This window comes from Stegodyphus dumicola, chromosome 11 (assembly GCF_044657685.1).
Source record: "Stegodyphus dumicola isolate Sdum_Otavi_A_Nest chromosome 11, ASM4465768v1".
Classification (NCBI taxonomy): domain Eukaryota; kingdom Metazoa; phylum Arthropoda; class Arachnida; order Araneae; family Eresidae; genus Stegodyphus; species Stegodyphus dumicola.
The window spans coordinates 115,361,587-115,375,182 of record NC_140778.1 but is presented as its reverse complement, the minus strand read 5'-3'; the positions used below and the strand labels follow the sequence as shown (position 1 = coordinate 115,375,182).

At 31.6% G+C, this 13,596-nt stretch overlaps 1 protein-coding gene across 1 annotated transcript; it reads right to left on the bottom strand.

Annotated features, from left to right (window-relative positions):
- Positions 1-4,937: 4,937 nt before the first annotated feature.
- Positions 4,938-7,907, bottom strand: LOC146994273 (uncharacterized). Its single transcript, XM_085827115.1, has 4 exons — positions 7,278-7,907; positions 7,112-7,180; positions 5,664-5,741; positions 4,938-5,426 (listed from the first exon to the last, which is right to left on the bottom strand). The coding sequence occupies exons 1-4, from the start codon at positions 7,421-7,423 to the stop codon at positions 5,357-5,359; spliced, it is 363 nt and encodes a 120-aa protein (XP_085683241.1). The 5' UTR covers positions 7,424-7,907; the 3' UTR covers positions 4,938-5,356.
- Between the last annotated feature and the right edge of the window lie 5,689 nt (positions 7,908-13,596).

Here is a 13,596-nt window from a genome sequence, read left to right as displayed (position 1 = left end):
TATAAAATAAAATATCCAAAAACTTTTACCTCTAAATCATCTATTACATTATACACGTCACCAACGAATTCATACCGCAAGTATTACGAATACTTAGTATCAAATATTTAAATTATTTCCATGCACGTTTATTTCAACTTAAACGTATACCAAATTCCTACAAACATAAAATTCACAAAATAACTATCATTTCATTAAAATATAAGTAAATTCAAAAACACTACTTAAATATAAATGAGCACATACATTAAATTAATAAAAATTACCTTACAATCCTAATTACTTTAAACTAAATCATTGCTAATAACAATAATACCAAATTCCTTTCCACCTTACATTTAGAACAATGCATAAAAATAATATCCTCAAATAATTAAAAATACTAACTTACCTAATCTTCTTCAGAATCTTGATTACGTGGCGGATACACTTTTCTAATTCATTCAATAAAATTATTGAAAGATTTTTTTTGCGAATTTTTCCTCCATACTTCCTCTGCTAAATAAAAAGCAAACTTCTCTTTATCACAATGCCTAAATACCCATTTCGAATTCACTTTACTTAGGGCCATGAGATCCAAAAATTACACAACACAGAATAAAGCTAAATACAAAATTTCCGCATTTTTTCCAGATTCCCCCCTTTTCCGATTAAAGAACCGTAATTCGTCCATTAATATCACATGACATAGCGCATGATCTCTCATTTCCCTCACGCAAAATAATGCGTAATCGGAACTGAGTACTGCTCACATTATTACCAAAGTCCCAGGTAGTAACCTTTATCGCCTCCAAAATGTCGCCAAACTACCAGTTACCATACTGTAAAGATCAACCTTTGTTTTTAGTATTACAGTATTTTTAAATTGTTAAACTTGTACTCATCTTCAAACATGTCTTTTCACAACAGCAATATGGTAAAACTAGATATTACGGTCCAGATTGGTGAGTTTTAAAAACATTGCTAAGTCGCCAAATCGATAGTTTTCGTGTGTTTTAGAAAATCTCTAACTCATCATATCGCTGGTTACAAATTTGAATTAATTCTGTAAACATGCAAAAATATCTAAAACAGGACTTCCAGAAAAACAATGAAGAATCACCCACTGCTTGGCGCATTTTTAAGAATTACACATCCTCGGTATCCATGTACACATTGACCAATTTTTTACTTGAAGAAACATCTTAGAATTGCACAACTGCAGAGTCGTAGGCGAGAAGTTGAGTATGCAGCTGAAATCATAGAATGAATGTCAGTTTGTGTTTGCTTCACTGTGTTTCAACAGTTCTTGTGTTAAGTTGGCATTAAGGTAAAAAATTACAAGAAGAAAGGTTCAATGTAACCTTTGTATGTATTTATGGGATTTTGTCTTTGTAAGTAAGACAATGATTACCACATCAACAAATACATTTTAAACTATAGGAAAGCTCGTTCTAATAATGTATTGAAAAAGTGGAAAATGAGGGAAATATTTTTAATAAATTTGAGCACTGTAAAGTGGGGGGAGGGAATATAGTAATCTATCATTGTCAGGTCTTCGATAAAGCAACATGAATCATAATAATCATCTTTATGACTAAAGGTAAGAATCAGCCACAGTGCAAAAAAAAAATCCCCATTCTGTTTTGACATTCAAAGTTAAAATATGCATCAGATGATTGTATAGTTCATTAATGCCATATATTTTGTTAATTTCACAAAACTGGATCAAATTATTTCGTAACAGTAGTATATAAATTTCATAAAGTTGCCAGCTGGAATGTCCTCTGGAGCAGGATTTTTAATTTTCTTTTCTGTTTCAAGGGCAAACTTGCTAGCAAATTCCAATCTGTGTAATTATGTCATATATTGACCCATTAAATGCTGTGGTCCTCATTTGGTTATCATAAACAGTCAAAAGTCTTTAATTTGGACTCTTTGGTGATTTCGGATTATCGTTTTTTTTTTTTTTTTATTATAGCTCATCAGTATAAATCTTTTAAGATGGCATGCAGAAATTATAAAATTAAAAATACGAAATAAAGAGCAATTATGATGTAAAGGGTATCAAAATTTACAAAAAAAAAAAAGTTTAATATTTATTTGTTTACTTTATTAAACTTTTCTTTCAACATGCGCATGTGTAAAGCATACATTACGCATAGTTGAAATTAGAAAATTGCAACCAGAAAACTATTTCATGTGTATTCGTGATATTTATAATGATGAATTTGATTTAAATCATATCAAAGACGGAGTACATCGAGATGAAATACTGCATTTAGTGAGGAATTATAAGCCGAATAAAATAAAAACATCTGCCCTGAAGATGAGGATAGTGCTGACAGATCAACTTCCAGTTCATTGTGCGCTGCAACATACCCCCCCCCCCTCTCTCGCAGAGCAGCACGAAATTGATAAACAGATTTCGGAATGGTTAGAGAAACAAATCACCTCTCTGTCACTTTCTTCATGCCTTTAACCATTTTTTGCAGCAATTCCACTTTTTGTTTGATGGACATCAAAACATGCTTTCGCTTGTAAATCCTTTGATATCTCCAGAATCGGAAACTCTTTTTGACATAATCGAAAATTCAAGCTTACTTTTTATAAAATTGCTCTAACAGTCTGCAAAAAATAATAAGCCGGATCCAATTAGAAGAATAAGGAACAACGCGATCTGCAACATTAACTGAAATAGATAATTTTAGCTTAGCTTATACCGTCCATTATACATTAAACGCATATGCGCATGCGTTTAAGAGCGTTTAATACCCCTTTCTCATGTCGATTTTTAATAACAGATGGCGCTACGAACGTTGAGCGATAAAGACTCAAATCTGTAAGACTACCTACAGCCTGGTTACTATGGCAACGACGCTTCCTTCCTCTGTACTTGTTTGGCGGGAAAGTGAGTAAGCCATAAAACACATCCCCTCAGTTGAACAAAAGACCTGCTGTCATTTCTTCCGTGTGTGACTCAGACTGCAGGGTATGTTTTGAACAGGAATAGAACTTTTTCACCTTTGTGTTGAATGAAAGATATCTGTGAGATACGTGCAGCAGTCGCTATTTCTTTTCGCAAAATTTGTTCATCACGCTTTTCAATGTTGCGTAATGTTTCATAATTTGCCGTTATTTTGCGGAAGAAAACAAATTTCATCGCGACATAAAAATTATATATAAATGATTTTATACTTGATGATATGTGTATACATATATAGCACGCACATAATATTCCATTTACTCATCCATCCATAATATTTCATAAATTACCATCCATAATATTCCATAAATATGTGTTAGCACTTTCCAGAGCTTTATATATATTTTTTACTTGTATTATAAAATCGTATAACACTCCTAACTATTATTTTTTTACTTCAAAAGTGGATAAATCATTATCAAATTTTTCTAGTACACGGAGAAATGGTCTATGTATCCACACACATAAACGTAGTAAAAGATACTATTGTTGATTGAATATCTTTTGGCAGCAATATCAAGATGCAACGAAAATTCGAAATCAATTAATAACATGCATTTTATTACAAAAACACTAGCAGGACGTATTATTTGCACAAAAAACTTAGTGTGGAAATAATTTGCGGCACATTATCTGAGATCCGCTTTGAATGAATACATAAAGTGTTATAATGAACAATCAGTTTTAATATTTCACTTGATACTGAAATGCATAAAATCAAATTGCGTTTCTATGTTTCAGGTTTATAAAATACAGCTGATAATTGAAGGGGTATCAGGTTTATAAAGTACAAGCTGATAATACATGATAAGGGAGAAGAAATTCCTAAATTACAAAATTGAATATTATATTTTAATAAAGTAAAATGATACATATTATAGATACATCCTAAAAAACGATAATATATATATATATTGTATATCGTTGTATACCGTATATATATATTATGTATTTATATGTATATCTACTCTTTTCCGGATGTAACTGTAATTACGTACTGTGCTGGTTTATCATCTTCCTGTAGCGATGCATTTGGATTTGCTGTGTATGAATCTGTTTCATTGAACAGGAACAAATAGGAAACAGAATATTGAAAATTGAATTTTTTTAAAGCATTAGTAATTTATATATATTAGATTGACTAAAAAGAGTATATTCATGCATAACGTATAAATATGCGAAGTGAATACTTTTTGGCAATCACCTTTCTAGGATGATCATTTTTAAAAATAACCAGTACTGTTGATAAAATAAACACCGGTACGATCTATCTGCCTAAGGGAAAGGATGCCTTCGTGGAAGACTTTCTAAGGGAAATTGACTCCTAGACACGTTCGTTACACAGGGTAAAACCACGAAAGCGCAACCAGTCCCTTCGCGGGATTCGAAACTCGGACCGAAATACTGGTGTTCAGCTACTTTACCGCTTCGTGCCTCATTTCAGAGCGGATTCGCTATATATGAAACAGAGTAATGTGCTGTTACCGTATTTAGCAGCCTGCCTTTTTCCTTGACCTACCATAAAAAAATAAAATAGCAAAATTATAACAGCGTCTCTAAAAAGATGCTTTGCTATATTCTCATTAAATCTTTATCATTCTGCGCTACTAAAAACGAAGTACGATTATTTCAAATTCAAAATTTTATAACATTACTTTACAGAAAGCGATCTCATGTCTTCTAAAAATAAAACCCAACATCTGTTTCTACTCAAGCGCTTACTTTCTAGACAAAGTAATTTCAGTGTAACGTACGTTCAGTTTTATCTAACTTTGAACGGAAAAAAAAAAAAAAAAAAAAAACTATGTACATAACAGGCAAAGATATTATGAGAGGAAAGCAAAGGTAGTAATCAGAATTATTTAAAAAATTTTATCCTTATATTTTTCTTAAAAATTCTGTAAAATAATAAAATTTGTGGTTTTCCTCAAATAAATATATATGGAAAAAATAACAGCCACATAATCACAGATTTCATTTTGTTATATTTTATTAACAAAATTTAAATTATTAAAATCTCTTTCATGAAGGGAACATAAAACATCATGAAAACAATGAAAAAGAAGCAATATTTAAAAAAGATAGTAGGCTTATTGATGAGGCTCCCATCAAAAGAATCAAACCCCAAAATATTTTCATTTGCTTCAGTGTCCCGACTGAAAATTTCACTGATTTCAATGAATATATTTTTAAAAAAATCTTTTATTTTCAAGTTCTTTCATGCAAAACGTCCAAATTTGGTACAAATCAAATTCATCCCCCTCTTTTTGATAGCTACAATATTATATTTAACAGTTTTAATAGCTATCAGTATGTAAACAACATAATGTAACACCATAAAAGAAAAACATAAATGATGACATTTTAATTTTGGCATAGAGAAATACATATTTACCCCAATAGAGAGCTTGTATTTCTACCTTCTACGTCAGAGTCAATAACTGAAATGTCCAGATCAGAACTGAGAAGAAAAGAACCATAATTAGTTTAATTAAGATACAATAACACACCGACCAAGTATTAATTTGAGAGTCAAGCAACAAAAATCAGCATCATATTTTGAAATATTCACTATTTGAAAATATAACGCTGATTTTGGTTGCTTGACTTCTAAATTAATACATAATTAGTTAACCATAATTAAGTAACTGTAATATCATGCACAGCTAATATCTATTTTAAAAATAAACCAACTTACCTCAGGAAAGCCTGGTTTGTCTTAGGAACATTAGCTGTAACTTCTGGCGTAGAAAAGTCAAATTTTTCACTTCCGGACCTAAGAATGAAAGAAATAAACTGCTATAACATAATTAAAAAAAAAAAAAAAAAAAAAAAAAAAAAAAAAAACATGAATAAATAAATAACACATAACAAATTTAAGCATTAAGCTATGTATGACTACCACCCATCTCAGACAGTGCGACAGATATTGCTGTATACTGTTTCGCCATACCCTGTGTAGCTATTATATCATGCTGTATAACCACAGTTTAGAAAAATTACAAAATGTGTTATTTATATCTATCTAAAATGGTACATTACTACATGATTTGTAAGAATAAATTAGAGGGCTCTGCGAATGAAATTCCTTCCAATTAAAAAATGTAGGAATAAAGAAAATGCAGGAATTGCAAATGCAGAAATGAAAAAGGGGATTATATTTTTTGTACAGAATCCAGATGACATATTTTTCAACATTTTAGAAATTTCAATATTAATTTTAGGGGCATAAAATATTAGGCCCCTAAAAGCAGAATATAGTTTTTAAATGTTCAGATAATCTTCCTATGAGAAGAATTCCTTTGAGAAGTACACATCTGAACCACAATTAAAAAACATGTACAAGAACAGAGCTGAGGACTTCTGTTTGCAGAAAGTCTGTCACATAACATATGAAAAGTTTCTTATTGGTAGATTTTTGATCAGACGGATATTTTAATGTTATACAGAGAAAGCATTCACTCCCTTTATACTGGAGATAATTCAATTTGGACAATGGCAAAAAGGCTAAGCAAGCCTGAGCGTATTGGTCCCATTCTTGGCACTAGTTTGGTTTACGCTCAAAATACACAGCAGATATTTTCTAATTACCTGCATCCCAATATCAATTCAATTCAGCTTTTGGTGGAATTTAACATTTGTGACATATTTTTCAAAAACTACACTTCACAACATGCATACATGACAAATACACAGAACCATAAATAAACAAGCAATAATATATATTTATATATAAATTTTACTAAATGATCATAAAATGTTCCAACGCTAAAAGAAAGTTTTAACATCCAAGTAAATGACATAATAAAAAAAAGCAAGTTGAACAGCGAGCACATGAATAAATGTGCATACACCTGTTAAAATATACCATAGGTAACTGACAAAGCATTTCGTAGCAAACATATGACTATAAAATTTCCAATAATACATGTAATGATGGTGAATTCAATTTAGATCGCAAGAACATGCTCATACTTTTGAAAAGATTCAATTATTTCAGCAATTCCTTGTGAATTGGAATTTACCCTTTCAATATTTCCCAACAATTTAGTGTGAATGGAGGAATAAATTATTATAACAGAATTGAACAATTATTAGCATCCCCTCATACACACACATACAAAAAAAAAAAAAAAAAAAACTTACTTTGTAAAAAAATCATCCGGGCAATGATTCTCCTTTGACACAGATGCAGTTGTATCAATAATTTCTGACCTTCAATAAAAAAAATACGCATATTTTACTTCGGAATTAACTTACTACGAAATCATAAACACGGGGTAGTCGATATAAAGAATAAATTATTTCTCACCTTTCGAAAACATCCGCTTGTTCGGAATCTTCCACATCTCGGGAATTTAATTTCATATTTTTTTCTTGAGCTCGACGTTTACGCTGAATTCTGGATCTTTTATTAAAACCAGGATGTTTTTTCGGTCGTCCTTGATATTTTCGCATATTTTTTGCAAACTGACCACAGTACAAATAAATGTAAACAAAACGAGTGCGGAATAGCAATGCAATAGGGTTGCCGTAAACGTCATTCTGCTGACAGCTGACAATGTTTAGTGAAAACTGTGTATAAAGGAATATATGAAACGCTTCTAAATATTATTTAGAAAAAAATATGATTTATAACTGATATCAAAATCAATTACTTCGTGAATTTTTGCAGAAATAAGATTACAATGTTAAATTTTAACTCGTAGCGCCATCTATTGATGGCTTTCCAAACTACACATTAAAATTACGTATTTCAAACTAATTTTTTTAAAATATAATATTTAAGTAAATTTCATTTCAAACCTGATTCTAACATTGTGATTCGAAAACTGACCTATTGCTTTATATTTCTGCCAAATTGCACGCAACATAGTTTCTTAATTAGCGATTCTGCGTGTAAAAAAATTTTTAGTATTGTAATGCTGCTGTAGTAGACCACCTTAAGCATGTGCAGAAAGTTTGTAGCTTTGAGGTCCGGATTATAGACTTTTGACTGTACTTTAAGCCACCTAGTAACACCATCTAGCTATCTCGGAGGGAAAAAAAGGCAACATTCAACTCATCCACTGAATGTCATTTGTACAAAACCTAGAGTGATCACTACCTATACGCTCTTATGCTGAGCTCATGTTCATTTCCACATTCCACTCTCTTCTTATCACAAAAGCGAAACCTGTTTTGAAAACGGATTAGACATAGTGGATTGAGGCTAATTTTGGTCATTGTGATTTTACTATATTATTAGTGAGTGTTGATTAAAGCGGTTATTTACTTCTAGCAACAGTCCCTGCTAGACGGGACTTTCCTGAGAAACAAGTTAAATGGGAGGATTCTTAGAAAAAAAAGAATCCCACCTAGCTACAGAAACAATGTAGCGGCTATGTGATATTTCTTCAAACCTCGCCAAAAATGTCTCAGCTGAAACTCTCTCCCGGGTAGAAATGAACCAATCAGATTAAAGTTCTGCTTCTGAAGGATCACGTGGTCCCAATCTGAGCGATAATCGATTATTGTTTGGCGTTGTCTTTGTAGTAAGTGAAAATGGTAACCTAGCTACATGGGTTTCCTGGAAATGTGCGGGTTCTGAGAATTGCCCCTTTCGTCATCCAGTTCGGTATAGCCGAAAGATAATGCAATTTAAAAAATTAGATAATGCTTTTTTTTTTTTTTTTTTTTTTGTCAGTGTAATTTGTATAGATGATGGACACAAATTCATAAAGCCACATTTGGAGATTACAGTTGATACTGAGTAGAATTTCAACAAGCATTTTATGTTTGCATTGTACAAGAAAAGGCTTGAGAAAAGCTTTGAAAGAATTCAAAGATAATGTGGGATTCCCAGAACCTCTGTAATTCTGCCTTTGAAGATGATGGCAATGATTTTATATACGTGGAGCTTCCTCCACAGCAGGTTGATGGAGTTTTCTGATGATGGACTAGAGGCAGAATGAGGCATTGCTAGGAGTGATAAGTGTTATTTAAGATTCTGTGCTTAGCAATGAATCATTACGGGCATTTCAATAGAGATTAAAAATTGTCTTCAGTTAGTCATTTATCTTCAGTAACATACGAGAGGATGCTGAGCAGGCACTGGAAGCTGTAGACACACTAATGTTTGTGAAAAATGCAACACCATGAAGGAATTGTCGGAAATGAATGAAATTTATTCCGCATATTACCGATAGTGATACAAGTAAATGATCACATTTACAAACAAAAAAAAAAAAAAAAAAAAAAACGAAAGTTGGAAAATCAGTACTTTGGGTTTCTGTCATGCTGAGCGAGAGCCTGTACACATCGTGGCATTGAATCGTATAGATTCTGAATGTAATCCTGGGGAATGGCTTTGACTTGATGTGAAAGTTCAGTTTCAGTGTGTGCCCCACTAGCTGTACGTGCGAGTCGCTGACCGATGAAATCCTAGGCATGCTGATTGAGCAACATATCTGGGGAAGATGTAAAACCTGTTGTACCTTAAAGAAGGCTTGTGCACAGGCATTTTTTTTCCCTTAAAATATAGTGCCTGGAATGCATCAAATAATGCATACTCTGTCATCATTATACTCCAGATTGTAGCAAGATTTGTTGGAGAAAGCAACTTATTGCCACAGAGCACGCCACGCACTGAGTTGCAGTGCTCACTGAAGTCGAAGGCATATGTTACTCAGCGACAGGGCAATCCTGCGTAGAGGAACCCTTGCATGCAGTTCATGTTGCAGCAGACAGCGACGAACACTTGTAACCGTGCTCCAATATTATACTAACATATGAGAGGATGCTCTACAATCCATCACAGCCATGCAGATGAGGTGTTTGTCGTCCTGTGCTGTTGTGTGCCCCATTGCCAGGATTTCACCTTGTTTGGTTCTCGCTGTCCATTTCTTCCAAACATGCATCACTGTTGTGGCATTGTGCTGCGTGCGGGCTGTGATTGTTTGATATGAAAGTCCACCCTCTTGCATACAGACAATGTGGCCTCGTTAAAACTTGTTGGTATGGCATCCTCCGCTGTTGACGAGGCATACTGAGCACAAATTAAATGTTCACTGCAGACGGAGGGTGTTAAACAGATTTCAGCACAACTTTACAGTCCTTTACAACTGCCAGTTCTCATTTCATGCATGCATAATCCCTTTGTAATTCTAATCATTTGTATGTCTTAACTCACTTTACATTTCATGTAAGTTTGGTTCAAAGTGCATAATTCCTTCATGGTTGTGATTTTCACAAACATTAGTGTATATTAGGTAGTCCTAACTAAAAAAGCATCTTGAAATAAAAGTATGCAGTTGTCCAGATCAAATGTTTATTTTACAGAAAAATATAAACAGCTTATGCATACATGCATTGTTTTTATAGGATTCTGATCATACCTGAATAATAATTTTTCACTAAGTTGTATTTTACAATAATTCTTTCAAATAAGTAACAGTTACTTATCCATTATTTTAATTAAAAGAATTTTGTATATATTTTTGTTCTTATCAACTAATGAAAGGGATGTATATGTATTAATTTTATAAAATTCATGTGAATGTATGCAAATAAATTGTTTATAAATGTCACATAAGTTTATACCTCCTTAAACCATTTTCATGTAAAACAGAAGCCTTATTCATAACAATATAATCAAACATACCAAGGTATAATTTTATTAAGACCCTGAGTTACATCAGTATGAACTTATGATGGAACTATTGGAACAATACTCATCATGAGTTGAGGATTACTTATAATTTGTCAGTAGGCATGTATGAAAATGGGTTTTGTAATTAATATTGAATGTATAACTTTTTCTTTTCATATAAATACAGAAGGATTTCATGTCTGCAGACAATGTATTACAAGAGGCTGTTGTGTGCTAGTGGACAAGCTGGTGAGAAGCTGAATACTAATAGCTTGAATCCTGGTGAATGGACTGCTTGCATAAGCTTCGTCATGATTTTTCCACGTGTAATATGAATGCAAGCCAGTTTGCCTTAAAGCATCCCTTCTTGGAAAATATCTTCTAATGTTTCATCACAAAAATCAGTCAAAAACTGTTTCTCATGATTTGAAAAATATGTATAAAGGAAGTCAAATTTAATTGATAAATTGTGCATGCTGAGATTGTATACTATATCATATACATTTTTGATATATTTTCTGTATCTCTAATGTTGAGAATTTTGATGTTTTAATTTAACCCTGAATAAAATGTTAAGTACTATAAGCAAAGTAAGCAGTATTGTATTTGATGTCAGAACAATATTTTTTTATTTTATACTTGTATATTTTTGCTTATGATTGGAATTTTAGTAAAAATTATTTTGGCATGATGTGGCCTGTTCTCATTTAAAATGCATTTTGTATTTTTTTTCTTCTGTTATTTGCATTATAATAGTTTGGCCATAACAACTATGGATGCCAAATCAACATGTATGGGAATAACTGTATTAAATTTTGAGAAAACCTTTAGGTGTCATTTATTATAAAGGTTGAGATGATTATAAAGGTTGAGATGTTTTTATAAATTCATTCATTCTTATCTATTTAAGAATTATCATTTAATAGAATAAGAATAATATATTATAATACTAAATAAAATATACTATATATCCAAGCTCACTATAAGCGCACTCAAAGAGATACATTTCTTTTTTGTGATGTATGTGATGATAATTTACTGTTAAGTATCTTAAGTTGTTCATAAATAGTGCTCATTTTTCATAATGCACCAAACAAACCTCACATAATTAATTTAATAAAATATTATTGCAGAGACATATTTTTGAAATTAACATTAGTCCTCTATCCGTCCGTCCCATAGGGGTAACTATGGGGCAGATTCCTACTGTCATCTACAGTATGCCCAAGCCCTTCGCCAATGACAGTTGCTTCTCAATACCCATATTTTACAATTAAATTCATGAATCTGATCTGGCTGAGTTTCATATCAGGGGAATTAAAAAAGCAAAATACATTCATTACCTAAAACCATTTTTCTCCAACTAGCTGGATGATTATGTGATTGGTGTGCATGGATGGTAATGTGAAAGGATATGATTATATTTCTTCTAGGTCATAACAGTTTTTAATAATGAAAAGCTCTTATTCTTTTTTCTTTAAATTCTTGTTTTTTTTTTTTTTTTTTTTTTTTTTTTTTTTTTTTTTTTATATATTATTATTATTATTATTATTATTTTAATTTCAATGCACACTTTTTTAAAAGCAAACTGAATTAGCTGGATGATCACTACAAGTTTCTTGACATATTTAAAAGTAAAATATTGCATCTACATTCATTTTGAATAAATTGTTATTACTATAGTCTGCAATCATTGAGTTCATTTTAAGATTATTTGTCCTTTTTTTGTTTGTGGAATAGGAGGCTGTATTTTTTAGATTTTCTGTTTATTTAGCCAGTTTTCTGTATAATGGCTAACATAAAATATAATTTATGTTAGCCATTATATAGAAATTTATGTGCCCTGTTTTAAAAATTATGTATATCTTAATTTAAGTTTGTCTCATGTCAGATGAACAATGCTGCTAGTCTGGTTAAGAAATTAAGAAAGTCTGACCATTCCATGAAAAATCTTTTAGAACAGCTCACTGATTAAAATACATATACTCACCAATTAACTGTGCTCATCAAAAGTGCTGTATTATTTAATGCTTCTTCTGATGAGCAAAATTCAAAGCATTATTTCTCTTGTTTTCTGTGTATGAAGTTTGTAGCAAAATGGAATTATTATTTTTTTTTTAATTTCATTCACTGATATCACTATTTTTATATGTCTGATAATGATCTACTGCATAAGTAATATCTATATGCAAACATAAACCAAAATCTTGCTTTAGAAGAATTCCACCGGTTTCGGTTCTCGAATAGATAAGACCACAGAATACTGGTGATACAATTTAGGTTTGAATTCTATCAAATGGGTTAGCTACATCTCTGTTTTTACAGTTTTCCCTGTGTTTAATACAAATACAAGTCAGTTTCATTCAAAAAGTGCTCAAAGAAGGGCATCTCTTCTTTTAAGCAGATAGCCCTCAGGACCTTTGCCATAAAAATTCAACAGCTGAGCATGTACTAAAAGATAACATAGTATACAAATGTCCATTTTATAACTTTCAAATGAAGTGGTTGATTTAAATTTAACATCTGGTGCTATAGCAATATATGTGACTTGGGTAAACAGCCAGTTGATATGGTCTAAGGAACAGGGTTTTTAATTTTATTTTCTTTTCGTATAGCAAACTAGCTTGCCTATGCATATATGCAAGTCTAATTTATTTTTTACAAAAGATTCATATTAAAATACATACACATATGACAAAGAAATGTATGCACATAAGCTATAACTAATAAATCAATTGAGCAATATGTGAACATAGATGCTAATGGTTCAAGTGTCATGTAGCAGGGTATGACTGCAAACCCTATAGTGTTGCTGCAAACAAAAATTAGTGTCTGATTCAAAGCAGGCATAAAAACTAGTATACAGTTTGTCCCCATATGACACAAAACAAAAAGTATGTAATCAGAAAAAATATCATGTAGACATTGATTTACCCAACTTATAAACTTCGTTAAAGGCCTTATCATTCGCCTTAAATCTGTAGAATGATCAGCACCCTTC